The 27,302-nt window shown below is 33.9% G+C and overlaps 1 protein-coding gene across 4 annotated transcripts; it reads left to right on the top strand.

Moving 5' to 3' along the window:
• Positions 1-23,755: 23,755 nt before the first annotated feature.
• LOC112272656 (uncharacterized) lies at positions 23,756-27,242 on the top strand. 4 transcript variants are annotated; one of them, XM_024500633.3, is made up of 7 exons: positions 23,756-23,866; positions 24,326-24,490; positions 24,826-25,298; positions 25,436-25,802; positions 25,959-26,094; positions 26,286-26,493; positions 26,601-27,242. In XM_024500633.3, exons 3-7 carry the CDS (start codon positions 24,867-24,869, stop codon positions 26,904-26,906), a joined length of 1,449 nt encoding a protein of 482 aa, XP_024356401.1. In that variant the 5' UTR covers positions 23,756-23,866; positions 24,326-24,490; positions 24,826-24,866; the 3' UTR covers positions 26,907-27,242. The 4 variants fall into 4 exon arrangements, with proteins under 4 accessions (XP_024356401.1, XP_024356404.1, XP_090101039.1 ...); XM_090244913.1 differs by lacking the exon at positions 23,756-23,866 and adding an exon at positions 23,905-23,974; XM_024500636.3 differs by lacking the exon at positions 24,326-24,490.
• Positions 27,243-27,302: the final 60 nt, after the last annotated feature.

The raw sequence follows: 27,302 nt of genomic DNA, 5'->3' as shown, positions 1-27,302 counted from the left end.
CGTTGACATGCCCTTGCAAAGTAGGAATAGGCAGGGTGCAGACAAGCTGTTGCTCTCTACCTGGTCTGTATCTAGTCCTCTGCAAAGTTGCAGAAATGTTTTTTTCCTAATTTGTTTTCGGTTCAGAAAATTATCTGGTGTCGCTGCCACCGAGAGAACCCAATCTCGCACTGATCAGCACGGCGTGCTAATTTTCAAATGTTTAGCTCGTTGGCTTCACACTTGCGGGTTTTAGTGGAAATTCTGCGGCAAAGTAGATCATCTAAAGTAGATCTAGTAGAGATTGTATGCAGATATTTTATAGGTGTCTAGAGTTCAAGCAGTTCTTTACGAGATGGAGCAAATCGTGCACCTCCCTATGAGGCTTGAATTTGGAGGTTATGCTTCAGTCGGCAACGTCAGGTTACAACGCCACAGAATGCCATAACATGGTGAACTAGAGGGAGACTTTGCGAGTCCTCAGAGAGTAGATTTTTCCTGCAGAAATCAGGTGGAAATCATCAACGTGGAATCGAAAGCTTACACACGGCGTTTTCAATGCACTTTTTTATCAACCCCCGACCTGGACTCATAAAAGTTCAATCTCTGGCCTCAACCAACCTCTAAGTTTCACCCATAAAGAAACGTGGCTTGGGGTAGCTACTAGCATTATGTTTTCCCGTCATGAGCTTAAGAACGTTGCATTAAAAAGATTAAAAAAAAAAACAAAAAAACAAAGACGATAACAAGATAAGAATACACTCTATGGTGGTGTCCAGAACAAGGTACTGTAGTGGCTACATTTCGACGTCGAAAACTTCAGTTTGTGAGCTGAATTGTTGGCAGAAAAAACAGACCCAGTTTAAGAAAACGTACAGATGATCCCTCTTCTTCTCACACTTGACCCAACTGCACTTGGCTGCCTCCACTAAGAGGCGATGAAGGTAACCTTGTTCAGAAGAGCTGCTTTTATCCAAGTTCCGCGTGGAACTGAAATGGTGTTTTCCACTGTAAAAAAGACGTACCCCAATTTGCAGGCTTCTAGCAACTGTTAAGCCAGGCTGCCTATCCATCAACCTCATTTGGGTGGCATGTGTCATCCAAGGCAGAAACTGAGTTGGATCATGGCCAAGTTAACCAGCACAATGAAGAATTACAAGGGCTGACTTGCTGCAGAACTGAAGGTCTTTGTGCATATTTTATTCTGTTGATATGGAGTTTGTATGGATCACATCAGGAAGAAAACCATAAACATCATGTGAAAAGGTGTCGCAACCCTGTTTTGCTAATTAATGGTCCGCTGCAAAACATGTCCATGCAAAGGTGCAGGGAAATTTGACACTTTGCAAATGGAAGTTGTTGTGTTTATGTTGATAATTGTTGATTTTATAAGGTACTGACAAGTCTTGTTTGGCAGTCTTTTGTAGAAATGTTATGAAAAAACTTTTAAATATTAAAAAAAAAAAAAAAAAAACATTTTATTGTATTTCATTGTATTTTTTAAAAAAGTTTAGAAGGTTCCAAAAATATGTGAAAGTTGCTGCTTGTAAAAGTATGTCTTATTCTAATAGAGAATTCAATAAGGAACTGTTGGAAATTATTGAGCTATGTTTATAAAAATTTACTTATATGTCAAAAAATACTCATTACATATTTTTCTTTTTCATACGTTTACAGTGGTGTTCAAGTCTACAAAATTGTTAATGTAGCTTGATAAGAGATTTTATTGCTAATGAAAAAAAAAAAAAAAAAAAAAAAAATACTTGTTTTGTTATAAGTACTTAAACATGATTTGAAGACCATGAGAAAATATAAATTGCTTTTTATTTAAATCATCAAGAAAGAAACAATATTTTTTAAAAAGATAAGTATGATGTGTTTTATAATTTGATTGTAAAATCAATTAATATCATAATTTATTTTTTACTTTAAGCTCATAGAGGATTCTGTTACCAATTTATTAATAACCTTAATATAAAGACTATAATTTTATTTATTTCAACCAAACTATTTATTGTGATTTTTTTAATATGAGTATTTTACTCAAATTATGATAAATTATTACTTACCTAAGAACTACATGAAAACTAGAAAAAACTTAGATTATCTGTTAATTTCAGAAAACTGCAACCTGAACCTTAAGTTGAAAGTTTTAGAGCATAATATAACTTAAATTTTTTTATTTAAAACAACAGCCAATATGGCATTGATTTATTTTTTTCATTATTGAAAAATAATATTTCTAATAAAACATAACTTAAACCACTTGAGAGATTTTTTAAGCTTCATTTAATTAAAAGTATACTTATTCTTTAAGAATTTTGGAAGTTTGATTTTTATATACCAACCTTTCTTAGTCTTATGTTGCATAATTTATAAGCTTGTATCAATATTTCAAAATATTATAAAAACATTGTACTATAATTTAAGTATTTTTCATTATTTCTAGCTATTAAATTGATTTTATTGATAAATTTATAAGAATAAAAAAATGATTTGTAATATGTAAAAAATATTTTGAAATTCTATATATATATATATATATATATATATATATTTCTAATTGAAAAAACTATACCCCTACTTGTCAAAAATATGAATCTATATTAACTTAATAGAACCTAATCAATTAATTATTTAATTAATTATTTAATTAATTATTTAATTAATTTAAAAAATTAAGTATATTATTTTTAGAACTACAAAACACCTGAAATGGTTATTATTAATCACAAAAAAACCAAATAATTGTGAATAAAGACTAGAATATAACAATAATAATAAAAATAAGACTAAAGATGGATTTAGGCTTGCATTATGTTATAAATAATAAGAGACTTTCTAAGGACTATAAGACTTGCTGAATAATCATCTAAATTGTGAAATACTTTTATAATAACTTTGAGATTTAAAAAAAATCTTAGAGACGTTTGTATGACTATATAGAAAATCTAAAAATACTTGTAGATCCATTTTATATCTTTAAGTATTTTTCAATATTTTTGAAAGATAATAACATCTATTTAATTTATTTCATTCACCAATTTTACAAATGATGACTCTCATTTTGTTGATGAAAAGTGCAAATAGATTTTGTTGATAAAAAGCAAGTCTTATAGTCCTTAGAAAGTTAAAAAGCTTTTTAACTTTAAAAAGTTAAATAGCTTTTTAAAAAGCTAAATAGATTTTGTTGATACAAAGTTCAAATATATTTTGGTGTATTTGCAAGATTTTTAGATTGCTCTAATAGGAATTTATTAAGATCATAACTACTTTAGTTTATTTTTATTAATTAAGTATTTATAAAATATTTGAATTTTTTATATTATAAGAAATCTATATTCTTGTAACTAATCCTATTTTTATACACACATATATATATATATATATATATATATATATATAGATTAAATGTATGTATTATATTTTGGAATATTTTTTTAATTTATGCCTGAATTTTAATGTCTTTTGTGCTCGGTTTTCGACTCTTGATAATAAAGAATTTTTAAAATTTTTATACAAAAATCTATTTCGGATTGTTCTTTCTAGTATTTAAAAAAATACATATGATATATTATTAAAAAAAATTAAAGTTTGCATTATTTTTACAACAAATATTATTTAAATTCTTATTTAAATTCTTATTCAAACAAGTATAGTTATAAAAATTCTACTTATTTAAATTCTTAAGAATTTTTCTAATGTAGGTTATATTATTTTTTCCATGTGAACTTTTGGATTTCATCAAAAAATTTGTGTGCACTCACTTCTACTGCTTTGTACAAAAAGTTTTACAAGTTGATTTTATCCATGACAATACATTTTTGCTTCATCATTACTATAATATTAGTTGTAGACTTCTATTAATTTTTTCTCCTCTACAAAATATTTTAGCAATATCAATTTCATCAAAAATATTGATAACAAAAAAATACACAATATACTATCTACATGTGCAAATCCATGTATTAATGTCTAATGAAGGTTTTTAAAATGACTATTTTTTGATGAATGTAAAGCCTTTTTACATTCTTTTCATGTGCCAATCATATCAAAGTTCACACATTCTATTATTTGAATTTTTTCATAAAGAATGAGCTTGTTCTACCACATTTTATTTAATAAAGAATCAATTTGTAGTAATCAACCTACATATCATAGGTTTGATTATTCTTTTTAAAATAATCTATTTAGTTTAAGGACGAATACAAGCAAAAGAATAAAATCAAAATACATATTTTTGGAAATTCTCTATCTAATATTTGACAAGAACAAGTGCCAAAGTTTGTTGAGCTATGAATTCTACAAAATAGGATTGCATGTATCAAATATTACAAAATAAATTCAATTTTACACATTCCATCAAAGTATATGAAAAAATTCTTGTAATTTAACATTTCATGGTAGATATTGTATAAAGAATTTGAAAAGGCAAGCTTCTATAGCAATTTGACATGTATTCTATATCAAACTAAAGCATCCTCTAACTCAAGAAGCTTCTCAATATTATTGTAATCTTCAAGAAATTTATAAAGTGCTCCATATGTCCACAGAATTAAATGGTATAGAAGAGTTGAAGTGAAAGATGAGCTTCCAAAATCATTTAATCAAGTTTCACCATCATTGCCATTGTTTCCAGCTTTATTTTTGCACAATCTATAAAGCCAAAGTTCAATCTCACAGTTCACAATTCAATTCTGCATCTCAAAACAATGCACATTCTTTTTCTTCTTCTTCTTCTTCTTTTTCTTCCTTTCTTTTGTTCTTCTAATAGTTTAATTTCCTCTTCTTCTACTTCTTCTACTTCTTCTTCTTCATTATTGATACCTTCACGACATACTCATGATTGTCTCTTGCACAATTATAATTCATGTGTACATAGTCTTCATTTTTTATTTATTTTTATTTTTTTATCCTCTTCTAATTGTTCCTTGTTTATCATTAACACTTGTAATTTCTTCTTATTTAAACGGTTGCACCTCAAACATGTAATTTATGTAAATTTCTTATTCTAATACCTTTTCTACCATTATCTCATTTTTTATTTAAGTAACAAAGAAGATTTGTACAAAAAACTACATTTCAAACTATATTTTCTATATTTTTTAATTATTTTATGATATTGATGATTCATTTCATCTACAATGTTTTTTAAATTAAAAATAACTATCCATTAATGATGCAAGTCTTAAAATAATTTCTACATTCTTACCAATTTTAGATCAATCTTTAATCGTTATATGTCCAAGCACATGCTTTCAAGAATTTAAATGCAATAGGTGTCTTCTTTTTTTCTTTTTTTCTTTTTTTTTTGCTAATCCATATTTTACATAAAAAATATCTTTTCTTAATTACTAAACTAAATAATATTAATATGAATTTTTTAAAATCATAAGTTATAGATATTACATTTAAAGTGCTATGAGATGCTTTAACTTTTTATAAGCTTAAATTTTGAAATAAGGTGCAACACACTATATTTTTTATACTAAAAATTGTATTAGTTAAAGATCCTAATTTTTTTCAAAAAAAATTATCTTACATGCTTTTATGCACAAAATTCTTCTCTACCATTGAATATCTGTTATTTTTTTATTAAAATCTATTGTATATATGTGTATGTATATGTATATGTATATGTGTATATATATATATATATAACAAGTTTAAATTTGATAATAACATATATTAATCTTAAATTTTATAATAACCAAATAGTAATTCAATTAATAGAACTATATGGATTAGTAGCATCCATCACTACAAAAGAGCAGATACAACTGTCACGGACATATGCATGTAAGCTAGTAATTACATATATAAATAGGTAGAAGTAAGTAAAAGTAGGTAAAAGTAAGTTAATTCTATAATATTTACTATGAAAGCTTTCTAGAAGCTTTATAGACACTGCTTTGACTTTATAGGTGTCTTTAATTGATTTTTTGGATTAGAAACGTGATCAACAAGTTAGCCATGTGCGACACATGTTATTAGCTTGAAGACCGAACTAACTATATAGCCCACACATAGAAAAACTTGCCTTTAAGTCAAAGCATGTGTCCTACAAAGTCAACACATCTTGGAGGTCCTATAGAACATTGCCACATAATCCCTAGTTAGATAGTATATATAGAGACAAGAGTGAAGCCCTCTTCATTCTTCTCAATTCCTTTCTTGCTTCCAGTCTAGTTTCAAGGGTCTCTAGTTTTCTTGTCTTTTGGCAATAGCCATTCAAGTTTCTTTCTTAATATACATATTGAGTTATTTCTATTTTGTCATCTTTCTTTGAGAAAAGTCTCAATTGTTTATTTGTTTTTATCAAGTTCTTGTCCTTAACACATTAACAAGAGCACACTTATAATATCAGAGCTTTGTCTAATCTTGATTAAGAATGGATTATCTCTTTCTCTTGATAAGACATAAGCGTATTAGAAGTTGTAGATTACTCTCTTCTAAACTGATATTGTCCTTAGTGTTTTCTTTGTTCTCAAGTCTTCTCTTCTATTTATCTTGAGTGATATTAGACATCTTTTTTTCTAAAAGTTATCATGGCAGAACTTGCTAAAATGAAGAGTGCAATGGCACAAATGCAAGAGCAATTGAGGGAGTTAATGCTTGTGATACATCAATTCAATTTACCACCACAAGGAGCAATAAGATTGGCAAGAAGTAAAGATATAGAAATGATTGAAGCTGCTTCATCATCTGCACCAAATCATGTCCCTTCTCCTATGTTAGACACCCTTTTAGTATTAGAGAACTTAGAATTGCCCTATCCGAGAAGTTTGATGGCACCAGATCAAAGTTTAGACGATTTATCAATCAAGAATAACTTGTAATTGAACTTCAACCTCAAAGCTATCCAACTCCAAGATTGCAAGTTAGATTCATTAGTACGCTTCTTTTAGGTTCAGCATTATCATGGTTTTCATCTTTTTTTTTAAGGACAAGATCCAATATTAGATAATCTGGAGGCTTTTTTAATGGAGTTTTGATCCATGTATGGAAAAACATGATGAAATTCGTGTTGTAACCAACAAGATCAGTATTTTGTAATAAAACAATCGATTAGTAACGTTGTATGCTTTATAGTTTTGATAACTTGTAACTGATATCAAGTGGAATGTTGTTGTATTTTTTAGCCAATTTTTCTATGGATTACAATATGAGGTAAAAAAATTAATGCTCAACTTACTTGATCCTCAAACATTGAGTCAAGCAATTGACTTTGATGTGAAGTGCGATAATAGTCTTTTTGAATTTTAATTTGAGAACCATACAAGTGGACCTCAACGTTACTATAATTCAATGGCAACACCAACATCTCTCCAAGACATACATTCGAAAGTAGAGAATATGTAAATTGATGCGGTACGCTTCAAACTTCTTACTGAGCAAGAAAATACTCATCGTTGTTAGGAAGGATTGTGCTTATATTGTGGAGAACCTAAGCACACTGCTCAATATTGCCCAAAGAAGTGACACAACCATAAAATGAGCAGTACGGTGATCAAAGAAGATAATATGTCAGAAAACGAATTTGTCCAACTATAGTAAGAATCTTGCGGCTAGAACCTTGTACAACGCCTAGTGAAGATCTTATCTTCTCCTCAAAACCCTCTCCATGTTTTACAATAAATATTATTCTAGGACCTAAACATCACAAAGCCTCTGTCTTGTTAGATTTAGGAGCCTCAGCATGTTTTTTAGATGAAGAATTTGCTAAAAGACATAGCATACTTTTAGCGAAGAAAACTAAACATGTTCATGTAGAAGTCATAGATAGTCGTCTGTTGTCTTCAAGAGATGTTACTCATAAAACTCTTCCTATAGAAGTAGCAACTAATGATTATAGTAGCTTTGTAATATTTAATATCATTAGATCTCTCTCTAATCCAGCCATTTTAGGTTTATCATGGCTACAAAAATATAATCCTAAAACAGATTGGACTTCTTATAGTCTTGACTTTTATGAAAATATAACTAAGAGCATAGTTAATCAAGTAAAAAGTCATAAGTTTAATACAATTAAATCTGTATTTGTAGATGCAAGAGCTTTCTTGCATGCTGCAAAAGAAGGATCGCATTGTATCATTTATGTCGCAATTGTTTTTACTAGTGGAAAAACATCAAGTGGTATTATAAGCCAATATCAAGATTTTCAAGATGTATTTGAGAAGAAAAATTCGGATACTCTTTCGAAACATCATTCCTATGACTGCTCAATTAACCTTCAAGAAGGAACACAACTGCCATTTGGACCAATCTACAATTCATTACAAAATGAGTTGGCTGAATTGAAGGAGTATATTGAAGAGAATCTGGCCAAAAACTTCATACACCATTCCAAATCTCTAGTAGGAGCTCCAATTTTATTTGTGAAGAAAGAAGATGGATCATTGTGAATGTATGTCGATTATCGAGGATTCATCAAAATCACCATTAAGAACATGTACCTCCTACCTTTGATTTTTGGATTCCTTCATGTGTTGAATCAAGCTAAGATCTATACAAAAATAGATCTACGAGGAGCATAAAATTTGGTATACATCGAAAAAGGAGATGAATAAAAGACTGTGTTTTGAACAAGGTATGGACATTTCAAATACAATGTCATGCCTTTTGGACTTACAAATGTACCATCAGCATTCTAACATCTAATGAATGATGTCTTTTGAGAGTTTTTAGATGATTTTGTTATCTATTACGTAGACGATATCTTAATCTATTCTAAGAACATAGAAGAATATGAACTTTAAGTTTGTCATATGTTACAAAAACTAAGAGATACAGGACTCTATGCAAAGATAGAAAAGTGTGTATTTCATACTACTTAAGTCAATTTCTTATGATACATCATTTCAAATGATGGACTTATGATAGATTCTAAGAAAATTCAAACTATTATAAATTAGAAGATCTCAGAAACAATAAGAGATATCCAATATTTTTTGAGATTTGCCAACTACTATCAGATCTTCATCAAAGACTTCTCTCAAATTGTAGCTCTACTTACATGTTTGACTTGTAAAGACAAACTTCAATGGAATCAAGAAGTGGAAGTAGTATTTGAAGCTTTAAAGACAACCTTTGTTTCTCCACCAATTTTGTACTGCATCATTTTTTCAAAGCCATTTTTTATGGAAATAGACATATTAGACTTTGCTTTGGATGTTGTATTGTCACAAATGAGAACAGATGATAAACTTCATCCAATAGCTTTTCATTCCAAAAAATTTTCAGCAGCCAAGATCAATTACGAGATCCACGATAAAGAACTTCTTGCAATCATGGATTCATTTTAAGAATGGCACTATTATCTAGAAGATGCTTCTAATCTAGTCACCATTGTCATATTACATGCTATCTAGCTTGAAAATACATTGGACGTCTAGCTATGGAAGATAAAATAATTTTTTGCAAGTATCCAAGTAGTCTAGTGGATTTCAACCATTTAAATACAAACTATTTCGGATTTCAATGTAAAAGCTTACTCCCAATACAAAGTGCTTAGAAATACTATTTTTAATAACTTCAAGATATTATAAGCACAATTTCTTTTATTATTTGTTAGTTTTTTATTTTTTTTTATTTTTTTTTTTTTTTTTTATTTTTTTAAACCCTAACCTTAGACAACAAGCTTCAACAAGCTGTAATTCTCAATCTGACCGTCCGATTGTTGTGAAATTTCTACCACTAGTGTTTTTACAAGTTTTCTAAATGCTAAAGAAGTTCAATCTAATCTAACTTACAGATTGCAAGAAAACACCGTAAATCCACACTAATGTCCCTTGACCTTTGCCTAGAAGTTAATGACGAACTGTAACTTGTAATTTTTCCTTCTCTAATTGTTAATTCTCATTCAAACTTTGTATGCAGCTTCGCCTTTAAGTCCTCGACTTATCACGTTAAAATTCACCTTATTCCACTTGATAGATCTCTAGATATTATAGAAATCTTAAATGATCCCAATATGCCAACTTCTGATACCTCTTTACACTAATGATCAAATATCCTCTATCCGTACCGTTAGATTAACACAAATTTTTGCAAGAAAAAGGCATACACAATCATCTAGATACCTCTAAAATTTCAACTGCAGATGTTTCTCCAATTTTCACAAAACAGTCAAGAGTACTAGCCTTAACTTTATTGCAAAAAAAAACCCAATTCACCAATACAAACACTGACTTTGAGCAACAATTGCAAAATCCTCCCAAATCCTATGAAACTAAGTCTTACACCTTTCGAAGGAGCTTGAAGCTAGCTCTTCCATCCCAAAAATCCCCGATCTCCGAATGCCCTCTTTTTTTTCTTTTTTTTTCTTTAACTCTGTGAGGTCTCCTATTCTTCCTCCCTGGACTCGGAATTAGAACAACACACCGCGCTTCCATGGAATTTTTGCCTCTAAAAGGATCTTTCAACACAAAGATGTTTCTCTCAAAATGGCATAGAGAACAGAACAGCTTGAAATGAAACCGAAGCCTCCGTATTCGGGACCTCATTGGGTTGCCCAATCGAGTCAGGTCTCCTAATAGGTAAGAGGCCCGTAATAGGACCTAGATTGGATGTCCCCATAATTAGGTCAAATTGGCCCTTTACATCAGGCTCATCCAAATGTTGAATTGGTCCTTTCCTCTTTTATCGACTCCTGGTAAGAACAGATATTCCACTCGATTTACCAGAGAATCTTGAGGACCTCGATTTATCTCTTCAATTTTTTCTTAGCTTTGAATCTGCTGATCCCGATTATTGAAATTGAACGAAGCATTACATTGTTGATAAGTATGCCCCAACTGCTTGCTATTCCCACACGCTGGCACGTAATTGTCATTGGCTCTAGGGTTGAAACATTCACTAGTATAATGACCAATTTGTCTGCAATGGAAACAACAAAGTGGTCTTCTGATATCTCCATCAAGCATATTAGGTGTCTCCATCGATATATACCTACTAGGCTTGTTCCATGTAAGGTTAGAAAATGATCTTAGTTGTTCCATTGGTATGGAGGGTACTTGATTCGATGGCGATGGTTGAGCAAATTGCTAATGTCATGTACGGTGGTATAGCTTGCAAAGGAGTGATACTAATTGGTCCTTGAATATTGGCACTGAAATTGGCCACTATTTCTAACATCAAGATGACTAAATATTAATAAAATCTTTTTCATTTATATTTTCACCATATAATCGTATTATAACACGACACCATGTATACGGATCACAAGAACCTTGAATATTTAATATCAGTACGTATTTTGAATTGTTGCCAAGTCCATTGGAGTATGTCTTTGTCAAGATTTGAATTCAAGATCACTTATCAACCAAGAAAACAACAAGGTTTGTCAAATGCACTCTCTAGACAATCTTACCTTGCATTAAAGGAAAGAGATGCTGCTTTTGATCAACAACGGATAATTCTCTTGAAGCTAGAGTATCTTCATCTTTGAGCAATAAAATCAATATTAATTTTTTATTCAACTTTCATTAAGCAAGTTCAGTCAAGTATGTCTTCTGATCCTCGTATTCGTGATATTAGGAGAAACCCTTCAGAGGTCTCATGATACTTCCAAGTTTGAATTCAAAAACAATCTACTATATTTCAAGGGACGCCTATAAGGTGAAGCTCGATTTTGTGCTCTTCAAGCTCATCATAACTTTCTAATAGCAAGTCATTTTAGATACAATAAAACTTTAGAACTAATATCCAGAGACTTTTCGTGGCTCCAAATGTGGAAAGCAGTCAAAGATTTTGTATAATCTTGTGATGTTTTCTGAAGATCAAAAACTCCTTGTCATCGACCTTACGGACTTCTTCAGCTAGTACCCATTCCATAACAACCACAGTCTTCTGTTTCTATGGATTTCATCACGGATCTTCTAATCTCAAATTCTTATGACTCTATATTCGTGATAGTAGATCGTTTTACTAAGATGGCACATTTTATACCATGTAAAAAATCTTTCACATGTGAAGAAACAACTAAGCTTTTTTTTAACAATATCTATCACTATCATGGATTATCCAAGGATATTATATCAGATAGGAGAACTGAGTTTGTATCAAGATTTTGGAGGAATCTTTTTAAGATTCTAAAAGTAGATATAAAACTATCTTTGACATTCCATCCTCAAACTAATGGACAAACGAAGCGTGTTAATTAAGTTTTGGAGCAGTATTTAAGATGTACCATCAACTAACAATAAGATGATTGGATAATTCTTTTGGCATTGGCAGAGTTTGCTTACAATAACACGGTACATTCTTCTTCAAAACAAACACCTTTCATTGTCAATTATGGTTATCATCCACGACTTGATACTTTTGACTTTTCAAAAGTTAATAATCCTACGGCAAAAGATTTGGCAATTCTTTTGTCAAAGCTACATACAACAATGAAGGTGCAGTTAAAAAAAGCTCAAGAACAACAAAAGGTCAATGCGGATGTCTATCGAAAGGAACAACCACCATTCCACTTGGATGACAAGATATGATTACTTTGTCGCAATATCAAAATCACTTGTCCTTGTGACAAGTTGGACTATCAAAGTCTTGGACCATTTATCTATTTCTGTACAAATCAACCTATTTGCATATTGTTTAAACCTATCGGAGTCAATGAAAATCCATCCAGTATTCCACATGTTTTTTCTTAAACCATACAAGACAGTGGACATACTAAGAAGAAGACAAGTTCCACCTCCTCCTATAGAAGTGGACAATAATAAAGAGTTCGAAGTGGAAGAAGTCTTAGATTCAAGGCAACGCCAAAATAAATTAAAATATCTTGTCCATTGGTACGGATATAATATTAGTGAACGCACATGGGAGCTAGTAAAGAATCTTACAAATGCAAGAAAGGCGGTGGAGGCTTTTCATCAACAACATCCATCAAAATCAAGATGAAAACCTTCCTTATAAAAGAAATAAGATCTAGACAAGATAATATTCTACTTTCAATCCTTGTTTGTAGCTTCTTTGTAGTTGTGATACTGAGGAGATGGAGAATCAACAACTAGCAGATTCGACTCAAGAGCCTTTGTTTGTTGACCTGCCGAATGAAATATTACAATTGTTACAACCTTCAAGACGATGCAATCAAGATAAAGATCTTCGAGAACAACATGTTCTTCCTTGAATAGATGGCAAGATATAACGTATTGGGTATCACAACCTTGGAAGGGACTCTCGATGTTTGGTGATTTTACTAGAGGTAGGAACAACTCCTGGCGGTGTTCCAAATATTTTATTTGAAAGAAGTTATGAATTCTTCAACAACGATCAAATAATTGGGTGGTCTTCCTACTCTGGTATGGAACACTATCAATGATTGATAGGCCCTATGAATCATCTTCAAAGAGAACAAAGATCAGAGTATGTGGCAAATATAATTTGTAACATCATAGATTTCTTCAACATATGATGATCGCTCCTCTTGGAACTCGTCCCTAGAAGAGTGGATAATGTCATGGACATATGCATGTAAGCCAGTAATTACATGTATAAATAAATAGAAGTAAGTAAAAGTAGTGTAGTTTCAAGGATCTCTAGTTTTCTTGTCTTTTAGCAATAGCCATTCTAGTTTCTTTTTTAATATATATATTAAATCATTTGTATTTTTCATCTTTCTTTGAGAAAAGTCTCACTTGTTTATTTATTTTTATCAAGTTCTTGTCCTTGACAACAACTTACCATGTAGATGACTTCTTTCTTGAGTAAGCATTAAATTAGAAAAGATGTGTTGTAGCTTTAAATCAAAATTGAATAATAATTTGTCTTATTGAATATCAATCTAGAAACGGCCTTTTGTGTTGAGTTGGCAAGTTATAGACAAAATTCTTGTTTTAAGGAGTTTTACATTATTTATTAGTTAAGTTTGACTACATACAACTTAACTTCAGAAAGGTGGCAAGAAATGAGCTTAGATGAAATAAAATAAAATAAATATATATAAGAGATAAATTAATAACTTCAAAGAAATGGTATGGAATTAATAATTATTTAAAGAAAAAAATTATATCAATAAAAATAAAAATAAAAATATCTTTGCATAGAATATTTGATATTATTTGATTTTTCTTGTGTTCTTTGCATATGCATGTGCTCTCATAATCCTATGGCCTTTGTAGTTACTTATATTATTTTAATTAATTAAAAACTTTTAGTTATCTTTATATGAATAGTTAATCAAATTTGTTCCATCTCGGATCCCAAAATGTTTAATTCTTACTGTGATTACTCGTTTTACTTATTTTGGAAGAAACCTCCTAAAATAAACCCGTATAAGGGGGTTCGAATACGGAAAATGACTAGTTGCTTAAGCATTCATGTTAGGGTCATACAATCAATTACCTCCTGAATGTATCGTCTCTACTTCTAATATCTGAACATACAAAGAAACTATAATCTCCTCCTTCATCTTATCGGTCTCTTCCTTACAGCAATTCAGTCATACCAATAACTGCTATTTCTACCAATATATTCACCCTGATAATCTCCAACTGTAATACTGCACCCTCACAACTTTCAGCAGACAATTACCCTCATTCCAATCACTAGAATTCTTCACACAGAACTGCCATTCACATTACAATGTTTCACACAAACACAGACTCATTCTCTCTGCTGAACTACAATCAGATTTCAGCATTCAATCTTTCTTCTTTTCAAATAATACCAATCACATTTCCATTCCATAATTCACTTCACAATATTCAGAAACTTTCAATCCTCTTATTCAAAGAAAATAACAAACAAAAGAAAAGAGGTAGCATCAAGCTTACCCCGGTTCACACTATCACAGTGATGGTCCTCGGCTCATGACTATCACAGTCTGGCACTCGGCTTACGACTCTCACAGTCTGGCATCTTAATTAACTTCTACAACTCCTATATACTTTCTCCTGATTCTCTAGATTCTAATCGTAATTCTGTAATTAACTACTTTTAAGAACTAAATCACTCATCCATCCTCTTGAATTTCCTATTATATGGACTATTAATATATTTTACTAATACCTTTCAAAAATGAATTAATATCTATTCTACATAGCCCCACTCCTATCTGTGCAGCGTCCTCGCAAACATTCAATTGATACCTATCTAAAAATTATCTAATAAATCTCCACAAAAATTGCGATCCCTCTGGCCTATCTAATTAATCAATTGCCGCAGTATCTGTTATTGGTTCCACTGATTCCGGTTCCAACTGCAAATCTTCTTCTTCTTCCTCCAATCCTTCCATCGGCTCCTGCCTCAACTGAGTTGAAAGGTCTTCATTGTACTCGCCCAGTTTACAGATTTAAGCTTCCAATTTCAAGATCTGGGCATCTCTCAATTCCAATTGTTGTTGCTGCTATCTCATCCATTCTGGAACATCTTCAATCGACACTTGTGACTGGCTCCTCATTGTTAACTTTTATTTGGAACTACTATTCTCGAAAACACAAGAAATACAAGAAAATGGTACTCCAGCCAATCCAAAACAACACCACAGAATGACTTTAATTGGTGCCCCACTCCTATTCTTTTACTACTTGGTGATAATGACAATATGTTACCCATACTATCCGTGAAAGGTAATGAAAAGTAATCTTTCTTAGTGGCCGCATTTAACTTTCAAAAATCTTGACATATCTTGATTTTTCCATTCTTCTTTGGTACCATCACGATTGGCGACACCCATGCACTATGCGGAATAGGATAAATAAAATCCATGTCGAGAAGTTTATCTAATTTCTCTTTCACTAAAAGAGAATATTTTGGATTAAGCCAATGTTGTCTTTGACAAACTGGCGTAACACCCTCCTCCAGAATAATCTGGTGCTCACACATGTCAGCTGGAATCTCTTTCAAATCCGCATACGACCATGCAAAAGCAGATTTGTGATGAACAAAAAACTATTTTCAAGCATCCAATTCTGTACCGATAATATCTACATATATTTTAATTAGTTGTGGCATTTTGTTGGTGCCCAAGTTAATAGATTGACACATAGGGTCTTCAACAACCTCTAATTTAATTGTCTTCTCTTGATCTGAATATCTTGTATTATCCGACATATGGGAACCATCCAAATCTGGTTCCAATGTGCTGACTCTATTGACTGCGGGATTGTTCATCCATTCGACAATAGCATGATGCGAGTTAATCACATCCTCCTGATGCAGTAAATATTCACCGGAACTTCCACATTGGTAGACTCCTGCCTTTGCTGTTGAAGTGTTTTGTCCTACCCCAAATTGCGGTGAACCTATAGCATCATCATCTGCCTCAATCGATTGACTCTCATTGTGTGATGTAAATTCTGCTTCTGGCAATTGAGATTCTCCATGATATTGTACCGGATACATCTGTAGAACAATCTGGTCCCGGCCTTTTCCAATTGTCAATGTGCCTCGGCCCCAATCGTTCTTGGCTTTGGCTTGATAAAGCCAAGGTCTGCCCAATAAAATGGAATATGATAACATAAAACTCTGTAATCGAAATACAATATAATCGATTTTGTATGTCAATCCCACGATTACAATGGCAATATTGCCTCAGATTTCCATTGGCTTTACCCAACTATGATCTCCCATTTGCAAGACCAATGTCGTAGGTAGCAATTGCTTTAGATCCAAGTCCTCCATTGTATCTGCATTCATTAAATTCACACTAGAGCCACCATCAACTTGTATCCCTGGAATTAAAACGCCATCGATTGATACATCAATTGTTGGTGCTCCCGGATCTAGGTTTAAGCTAATTTCATGAATTTCTTTAGTACTGGATCTTCATCATATTAACACTAAATTCAATATGAATCGACATTCTGGTGCTACAGCCAAAAGTTGCTTCATTGTAATTAAAGGCTGAATAACATCCAAATCCTTCAGAATGTTGTAAGGTTCCATATTGAGAGTAATTCCCAATGCTCTTTTGCATTTCATTGGTTTCAATTTTACTCCATGAGGTAAGATATTCTTCCGCCCTGGACTCGAAATTGGAATAGCAGCCAGGGCTTCCTTGGAATTCCCGCCCTCGAGAGGATCTTTCAACGGGTAGGATATTTCTCGGAACTACGTAGAGATTGAAACTTCTTGTAATGGAACCAAAGCCTCCGTAATTGGGACCTCATTTGGTTCTGCCACTAATTCAGGTCTCATACTGGGTACAGAGCCCGTAACAAGACTTGAATTGGATGGTCCTCACAAATTGGCATGTGGAATCAAATTGGGTTCCTTCGTCTATTGAGGTCTCAATATTGGGATACGTCCCAATACTGATATTGGTTCGTTTAGCCATGTGGACGATGCTACTTGCTCTCCTGCGATTGGTTCATCTATGTCATGAATTAGATTCGTGTCTTTTTGTTGGCCTCTGGTAAGCACTGCGTTCACCACCTCGACACAATGTACTGGTGCGTCTCGTTGAACAGAATCTTTGTCCTCCGCCGGTTGGCTTATTTGTATTTGCTGGTCTCGATTATTATAATTAAAGGGCGCACTGCACTGCTGATAAGTGTGACCAGACTGCTTACAATTTCCACATATTAGAGCATAGTCATCACTGGCCCTTGGATTAGGACATTCATTTGCATAATGTCTGATTTGTCTACAAAAATAGCAATGAAGTGGTCTCTTGCCAACTCCTTCAAGGATAATAGGTGTCTCTACTGGTATATAACGGCTAGGTCTATCCCATGTCGGATGAGTAAAGGATCCTGGTTGACCCATTGTTATTGTAGAGTCTGACATTGGATTCATCATAGGTGGATATTGATGGTATCTTGGTTGGTTCATTGCCAATCCATGAGTATTCGATACACCTTCTTGGTGAAATTCAGAGTTTAGAAAATCAGAATAATTCTTGCTTTGTTTATTCGCTCAATTTCCATTCCAACCAAACCTATTATTCGTTTGTACTTAATTGACATCCCACGAAGTTGGTTGAGTCATTATGTGGTTACTGAGTTATTGTTGCTTCCGTAAATTCCAATAATTGGTGGTAATATGCTTGCCCCCGCAAAATGTACATTGTACAGTCATTTGGAGAGGTGAAGGACATTCTGTTACTAAATGACCTTGCCCCTTACAATTGCTGCACCAGACATTGGAATACATATTGGTTGGTTTATACCTTTTTTCTTTATCTTTGGTCAAATTCATAGCCAATTCATCCATTTTTTTCGTCAATGTTAATAGCAATGACTCATTGGGATCCCTTGATACCAATGCATTTGGCAATTCCTTCGTAGGTGTTGGTTTTTGATATGCGGAATAAGGCGCATACGAGTGTGATGATGATGGTGGTACAGCTTGCAATGGAACGGCATCCACTATTCCCTGTGGAATTGTACCATAATCATTCCTTCCCATATAACTTTCCTATGTATCATTCCAATTTGTTATTTGATAACCTCCTTGAGATGGAATCATCCTAGCTCCAACTGTTAAGTTCTGGTCATAGTGACATTCCTCTCATACTTTCGCTTGCTCAAGAAATAATGCTATGGTGGCTAATTGGGCCTCCTTTACAAATATCTTCAATTCTGGTGGGTGTAGTCCATTAACCAATATGGACAACACAAACGATTCTGACATTTGGTTATTTGGCCATTTTCGAAGTATATCTGCTACACGACCATAATATGACTGTACCGCTTCCTCTGGTACTATTCTGCTGGTCATTAATTTTTCTCTAAGATGTTCTTCAAAACCAATTGGTCAAAAATGGACTAAAAATTTATTTTTCAATGCCTCCCAATTGATAAATTGTCCCACAGGTTGGCGGTTATATCAATCAAACGCTGTGTCTTTCAATGTCGCTGGCAGCCATCTTAACCAAATGTCTTCTGTTCTTCCATTATTGGCTACACACGCCATCAAGAATTGAGACAAATGTTGATATAAATCTGTACCTGACAAACCCCAAAAAGTAGGTAATGGCGCGACACTAGTTGTACGATCACCTACTGCACCCATTTGTACTGCAATCGGAACAGCTGGTCCTCCTGACGCCATTGAATTTCTTGTTCCGCTAAACTCCATTTTAAAATAATCTCTTCTTTCCCTTATTCTAATTTTTGAGCTCTCAGTGCTCCTCGATTTACTGTTATTTTTTGCAAATAGTTTTATTGGTTGAATTGCAGGTGAAAACGTCAGATTTTGAAATACAACATAGTTATCTTTATTGGCGACCAATTTGTGCCAATCTGAAGAGCCACTATTACTCGTTTCAGCGGTACCCCCTACTAAAAAAATACCCAATGGAGTACCAAATTCTTCTACGCCTCCTTCTCTTTCAGTTAACGGCCTCAAGATTTCCACTGAAATGTTAACAAAATTTCTCGCAAGTGTTCTTGGTAGTTTTTCTAATAGTACATACGATTGTAGAATTAACAGTCTGTCCGGTTCTTGATATCTTTGGATACGCTGACAAGCTTGTAACTATGATTTAATCCAATTATGTCCATGCTTCCTTTTAAGATTATGTTCTTGCTCCTCTCTAAGCAAGTTCCTTCCTTGTGCTCTTCCCTGTCTTTCTCTCAACTGATTTATTTTCCTTGATGCAATGCTCTCGTTCTTATTAACCATAATCTTGCTTCAAACACTACTGAAATCATCTTCCATTGCCAATTTTCTCACACGTTTGGTAATTAATTCCTAACACTCAAAGCTATTATCACTCTCCAGTAGTGGCGCCAAAATGTGATTGCTTGTTTTACTTATTTTGAAAGAAACCTCCTAGAATAAATCCGTATAGGGAGATTTGAACACGGGAAATGACTAGTTGCTTAAGCGTTCACGTTAGGGTCATACAATCAATTACCTCCTGAATGTATCATCTCTACTTCTAATATCTGAACACACAAAGAAACTATAATCTCCTCCTTCACCTTATCAGTCTCTTCCTTACAGCAATTCAGTCATACCAATAACTGCTATTTCTACCAATATATTCACCCTGATAATCTCCAACTGTAATACTGCACCCTCACAACTTTCAGCAGACAATTACCCTCATTCCAATCACTAGAATTCTTCACACAGAATTGCCATTCACATTACAATGTTTCACACAAACACAGACTCATTCTCTCTGCTGAACTACAATCAGATTTCAGCATTCAATCTTTCTTCTTTTCAAATAATACCAATCACATTTCCATTCCATAATTCACTTCACAATATTCAGAAACTTTCAATCCTCTTATTCAAAGAAAATAACAAACAAAAGAAAAGAGGTAGCACCAAGCTTACCCCGGTTCACACTATCACAGTGATGGTCCTCGGCTCATGACTATCACAGTCTGGCACTCGGCTTACGACTCTCACAGTTTGGCATCTTAATTAACTTCTACAACTCCTATATACTTTCTCCTGATTCTCTAGATTCTAACCGTAATTCTATAATTAACTACTTTTAAGAACTAAATCACTCATCCATCCTCTTGAATTTCCTATTATATGGACTATTAATATATTTTACCAATATCTTTCAAAAACGAATTAATATCTATTCTACACTTACTTTGGTGAGTATTTCTAATCTACCTTTCAATGTTTGGACTTGGTTTACCATGCTAGTTAACAATCTTTAAATTTGGTTCTTAAGAACTAATTTTATTACAAATAATTATATTTCTGCATTCTTTAACTGAATATTAAGCATGATTTTAAGGATTTTTTTAAATAATTATTTAACATGATTTTTTATTATGAAAAAATATTTTATATAATATGAATCATTTATAATATTTATTTACTTTTAAAATTATTAGCAATGCGTCCTCATTTAGTCAAATTATTAACAATTCATCAATTTGAATTATTACAAATATCCATCAAGTTGACAAGAATAAATTTCTTTTTATTTTGAATTACATGTTGACCAATAAGATTCTTTTTCTTTAATGATTAAGGACTTTCAAAGAACTAGAGATATGAACAATAATTTTTTTACTTCTTAATTGTAGGGCTTTGGTAGAAATAAAACAATGAATATAATTCATTGATACTAATTCTTTTTGTTTAGTTAATTTAGATTATATATCAAACTACGTATTTAATTTATAAATATTTTGAATTATAATACCTAAATAAGGATATTTTAAAACTAAATATAAATACATATAAACACATATATATACATACAAGTATTGAAGACCTTTTTTTTATGAATAATATATTAAAGAAAATTAAGGATGTGTTATAATATATAGTATAATACAAATAAAAATTTAATAAAGAATTTCACTGTCATATTTTATTATTATGTTTGAAATTTCAAGATAATTTTAATAATTATATAATTGAATAATTATGTTTTTGAAATAATGAAATCAAAGTAATACTATTATATTTCATCAATACCACAAAAATATTGAATGAAACAATGAAAAATAAAATACACATAGAATCAAAAAATAAATAAATAATCACATGTATAAATAATAATAATTAGAAAGAAAATTTAGAAAAAAAAAAAAAAACAAAAAAAAAAAAAAAACAAAAAACAAAATATGCACACTTTTATATTATACTTGCCAGATCAAGTTCAATTTTACAAAGGCTTTTCTTGAAATATACATAGAGTCCTAGCCTTTTAAAGAATTTTCTTTATCCCACTAAGCTTTCTTTCTATCTTAATGCAATGCATAAAACATTTATACAAATTATTAATACTTTATGATGTTGAAAAAACGAAAATACTAAATATGTTAGTGCAACAAACATTAATTCATACATGTGTACTTTATTGTCATGCAACTTGAAATTGTTGCTTTATTTTAATATTTATATCTAATAATAATTTTAACTTATATTTATCTTTATATATATATATATATATATATATGATTTATGATATATGACCGATTTATAATTATAGTGTACTTTAAAATTACTTCACAACAATCTCTATTAGAGATAATTTAAATTCTAAATTATAAACTCTTCAATAAAGTATACAACGAATCATTCTTGATTTTTATATGCATAATTTTTTTGAGATCTATGGTGTTTTAAAAATTTTAAATTTTAATAAAAATATATTATTATAAATTTTATGAAACATCTTAAATACTTTATCTCTTAATTTATTAAAGAAAAAAATAAATGATGAATTTTTATTTGTATCTATATAATATGCATTTATTTAAGATGGTTACCTTTATTTTTTAAAAATTAAGATAAATAAGAAAAAAAATTAATCATAACATTTTTAAGATATATTGTTCTGTTACTGATTGGTGCTTCTAAACAATTCTGCCATTTTATGAGAGACTCAAGGAATGATTATGATGAGTCTGGATCAAAAGTATCTTTAATGAATTATATGTTATTAGTTTAATTTTATTCTTAATTATATAGAACGAATCATTATTTTTACTTGAGATTTGTTATGATTAGTGATCAAATTTTTAAAAACACTCATGTAACAATAAAAAAGATTCTACGCTATCAACATTGAATAATTTTGAATGAAAACTATTTGTTGCAAAATGTTATTAAAGATAAATTGTGTTTAGTAGCTAAATGAGATTTTTTTAAAATTTCATTATTTATTGTTTATTTGTCACAAAAATAAATAAAAATTGATGTTGTAGAGGTTTTAGATTTAAGAATAGCATTACGAAATTTATTGGAAAATATTGGATGTCTACAAGATGTAGATTGCCAACAAATTAACTCTTTTTGTGCCTAATTGCTTTAAATGTTACAAAAGAATGCCAAACTAATGTTTACAGATTTCTGAAAGCTAAAAATATGAAAGTTCATATTAAAAATTAATTTATTGTTTAACTCGTATGCATGAGTCATGTTACCTCGCTATAAAAGCTTCGAATCTTTCCATCTGATGCAATTTTTTAAGCCCTTAGGCATCAATATTAATAGAATTTGTTACAAAATTCACAAGTTTCTATAACTAAACTTGTAATACATCTGATAGAAATCGAATAAACATAGCTCAAAACATTTCAAACCACTACAGATACTTATAAATTTGATATCCAACTAAAACAAACTAAAAGATGTCACACTCATTTACTCCTAATTTTCTCTCTACCAAAACCATTCCTACACAATTCTTAACGTAATAAAAACCCTCTCCAAAAACAAAAACGTCATGAAGTTGTCAGTGTGTTTTGTAATATAAATTCACCTCGACATAGACACCATGACATCTCACAGCATTCCAACAACGCTGTCAACCAACCCTTCATGGAATCCAATCTCGTGTCAAAACAACAACATCAACAAGCTGCCTGCCATCACTTGCAACACTATGCACTGATTCCAGAATGAGGCAGGCATCAACAGCAACAACAACAACAACAACAACAAACCCACATTGTTTGAATAAGACGAAGAATAACACAACAAGAACAACATCGAGGGCGAGTGGGGCACCATGAGCTCCGTGACTAGTGTGCAGGCTCACGCTCAGGCTCAAGCTCAGGTCACGGTAGGTACCGCATCGCGGCAGCACGTTAAGGGTGAAGCGTTGATGTGCAGCCATGGAGAGAGGCAGGCAGGGCAGGGAGGTGGTGGGCAGAGAGACGTCAGTGTGGTTATGGGTATGGTGTGAAGAGCTTTACAGAAGGGGGAAGAATGAAGAGCCGGCTTAGTTAATGCGCGCTACCCACTCTCTCACAGCGTACTTAATGGTTCTGCCACCGCGTTAGGTAGTGCTGCAGTAAAGATTCACGCACCGCGTCCGATTTCCACCGCCATCACCAGTCTCCCATATAAACGATCAGCGGCAGCGGCCCTTGCAGTCACTGCTGGTTCCACTTCTCATTCCTCCACCTTCCATCTACCCATGTCTGCAGCTGCTGTTCCACGTTCAGGCTGGTGCTGTACACGTCCAGGTTGCCAGGTTGCTGCCCTTCCTTCGCCGGTAAACTAACTCGTCCCACACCTGTCGTTTTTTTTTTTTCCGGCTCTTGTATCGACAGGGTGCCACTTGAGGCTGCTGATGGATTTCGTCTCAGAATGTGTACTGGCGGTGCGGCTTGATTGCAGTGATTTTGAATCTGCTAGGGATTTGTATACCGATGTTGGTTGTGTCGTGGACTGCGGGAGAGTGATGGGTCAAGTGGCGTTGTAGTGAGGAGGAGTCGAGAGCTGGGCTAGCTGGATTCTGCTGCATGTCTCGAGAGAAATGTAATGTGTATGTGAGTGTGTGTGTGAATGTCTATGTTTGTATAAATGTACACTTCGGTACATGTCAGTTTCTACTCAGGTGGTGTCCGACTGGGAGATGAAGCTATTAGGGGTGCAGGGCTGGCCAGATGAGGTGAGGTGATTATGTGCCGGTTGGTGGGTTGATAGTGCTGTGGTACGTTGACCTTTGCAGGGTTGAGGCTCGTCGTCCTCTCCGTGGTGGGCGTCGTGAGACTAGGGTTGTATTCTCCATGCTTGCGTCGCCGCTGACGCTACGGTGGAGTAGTTCGGTGTGAGTCTGGTTGTGTGCTGCAGCTAGTTCAAACCAGCTGAAATAGCTGAATCAGTAGCATCGGAGGTATTCCATTTTATCTCACGCAACTGTACATAGCTCTTCACTGGACCAGTGCCTTCGGATCCACCTGTTTTTAATTTTTGGTTCGGGTAGCTTTCTATTGGGCGTTAAGTCCGTCTGAGTTTTGTGATACTCCGTGGCTTCGATAAACACCTTCTTGTCTTGAACCTGGAAATGATGCGTCATGAGATATGTTTTTGAAGCTTTACTCTATTGCAACTAGGATGCCTTTGAGTTAAGGTACCTTGAATGCTGAGAGTGCAGAGGATTAATGGAGTAGCTCGATGTCTATAATAGCGTTCTACAACAGTATTCTTAAGCTTCGCGTCGCATTGCAGGTGATACATAAAAACCGGGAGTTTGAGCTCATCAGAGGGCCATGGCGCCAGAAGCTCCAAATGGAGATGCTCTCACTAGAGTGATGGGTCCATCAGAAGAAAACTGGACCAAGGCCACAGCACTAGGAACTGGAATAGCTGTGATGACTATTGCGATGCGGCGTTTGGTGGAGTCGCACCATGTTGCTCAAGCATGTCGTGAGGTCATGTATCAGCACGCAATGCTGAGGGCCCAGGCAGTCGAAAACGCAAAGGGAAAGCTCGCGATTCTCGTGAAGAATGACTCGGTCGCACCTTGTCTAGAGATTTGCCCTTGGCCTCAGACTTCCTCCAGCTGTGAAGCGGGTGATGTAACCATTGAGGGTGACGATGATGGTCTCGCTGACGCTGTCAACAAAGTGGTTCGCGATGAGCTCAATATCCCTTTCGTGAACTCTGAAAACAACCCTAGTCCTCCTTTGGACTTTTTTCAAGTAAGCACACTGCACTTCAGAGTCGCCTTACTCGTTGCTGAGTGGATCCTGATATTGTGTTGGGTGTTGTTACTCTGATGAGGTGATGTTTGTCTTGTAAGACGGTGAAATTGCTGCTGATATCTTACGCTTGGCAGGTTCACATGTACACCGAGACATCCCGTTCACATACCATTATAGTGTTGCGGTTCCACAGTGGAGGTCTTGACAGGCCATCTGCTTACATAGCTTCGCGTCAATTCTTGACCGCACTGAATGCCATTGTTGATGGTCAAACGGTTGGTCTTCCACTAAATCACGGCAAGGATGCTATCTTGCCGACAATTGAAGAACTGGTGCCGAAGGGAAAATCGTCCAAGAACATTTTCCAGAAAGGTTTCGACACAGTGGGCTACGCCTTGAGTGCGAACAAGTACACTCTCCTGCCATTCCAGCCTAGCTTTGGCGAGCAGAAGAAGGAAAAGTTCAAGTCCGATATCTTGACATACTCCCTCGGTACAGTAGGTATGTTACACTATTTTGTTAAAAGCTTCAGTGATTCTGTGCCTGGACGTTTCTACCGTGGCTCGTCCGTATGTTACCTGTATTAGCTTCCATGTGTGCAGCCTAAAACTTTATGCAATGGCCACATCTAGTTATTTATTTCTCTCTTTTGACTAGAAACTGCGAGACTTCTCGAAGCATGCAAAAAGGAGAAGACAACTCTGGCAGCAGCACTGGGCGCAGCCTTTTTGAAGACAGCAGCGAACGTGAAAGAGCTCAAGGACAAGAAAAAGGACGAATTCTCCTTCACAAGGTGTGTGCGTTAGGAGTTCAGCTCCTCTATCAATAATATGTAATTTTAATCGCATTTTTCTTCAAACGCATGTTGAAGATTCTCTTAACAGAGTGGCAAAAGCCGATAATAAGCACATGCTTGTACTTGATTAGGGTTGTTAATGTAGGTTGCCTCCATGCGTCTTCATAACACGAAATGATCTTGCGCAGTTTGGTAGATTGTCGGAAGTACTTCGAGCCAAGTCTTTCCGCCGATACAATAGGCAACTTTGTGGCTGGTGTTCCTCAAGGTCAACAGGTAAAAGAAGGGGTCTCTTTTTGGGACCTAGCGCGAAGCGTGTCAGCTTCCACTGCCAAAGAGCTGTCTAAGAGCAAACAGTTTTCGGAGATCCCTGTTCTTAACATGCTCTTCTCTCAGGTTTGACCAGACTCTTATCTGCTCCGCACACTGAGAATGGATATTTCACCACAAAGGATTCTTCTCATCAAATAAATGCGTCTAAGAACTGTTTTCATGATGTGCAGGTGCTGAAGCATCCCAATTTGACTCCGCAATCGTCCATGCGAACTGCACTATTCTCCTTGTTTGTGGACGAAGCTCCGTTGCAACTTTACAAGGAGTACCAGAGATTGCAGGTGGCTGCGGTGGCTGGACCATTCCCCTCAATGCACGGAGTTGGTCCTTGCTTTGCAGTCAGCGAGGCCTTCTGCGAGGGCAACAACCTTTCCATCTCTCTTATATACCCTCAACCTGTGTATACTCGCTCACAAATGCAAGCTTACGGCGCTTCGGCTATGGAGCTCTTGAACACCGCTTCTCTGGACAGTTGAATGCAACATATCCTGATACCAAATCAACGACGTTGAGTGCGGTCAGCATGCGATTAATCCCTGGTCACCAATGGATTAATTCCTGTCCTGGTTGCCGCAAAGCTGATCAGTTTACCAATTCCTTCGGAACAGAGAGTATATGGTTATGTGGATCGAGTCTAGATTATAGATAGTGCATACAGTCTCTAAACCTGTGGATACACATAATTTTGTTATTGCTAAACAATTTGCACATTCTTGGTGGTGAGGACCGTAGTCCCCCGCCCACACCATCCGTCTAATATTCATTGCTTTGAAGCATTTTTCATTTCAGAAGATTCTTCTCTTCTGCTCAAATTAATTGCAAAGGCTGATTCTCTTCCCGAGTTCTTGTGTGGAGAGATTTTGGAAAAATTC

This window comes from Physcomitrium patens, chromosome 19 (assembly GCF_059467195.1).
Source record: "Physcomitrium patens ecotype Gransden chromosome 19, ASM5946719v1, whole genome shotgun sequence".
In the NCBI taxonomy this organism is placed as follows: Eukaryota; Viridiplantae; Streptophyta; class Bryopsida; order Funariales; family Funariaceae; genus Physcomitrium; species Physcomitrium patens.
Note: the sequence above shows the minus strand (reverse complement) of the source record. Positions and strands in the feature narration are given on the sequence as shown.

Excerpts from the sequence above, each read along its gene's own strand:
- LOC112272656 (XM_024500636.3), top strand. The coding sequence starts at position 24,867 with ATGGCGCCAGAAGCTCCAAATGGAGATGCTCTCACTAGAGTGATGGGT. Across the intron at positions 25,803-25,958 it reads ATACTCCCTCGGTACAGTAG|AAACTGCGAGACTTCTCGAA; the intron begins GTATGTTACACT and ends TCTTTTGACTAG. Across the intron at positions 26,494-26,600 it reads TTAACATGCTCTTCTCTCAG|GTGCTGAAGCATCCCAATTT; the intron begins GTTTGACCAGAC and ends CATGATGTGCAG.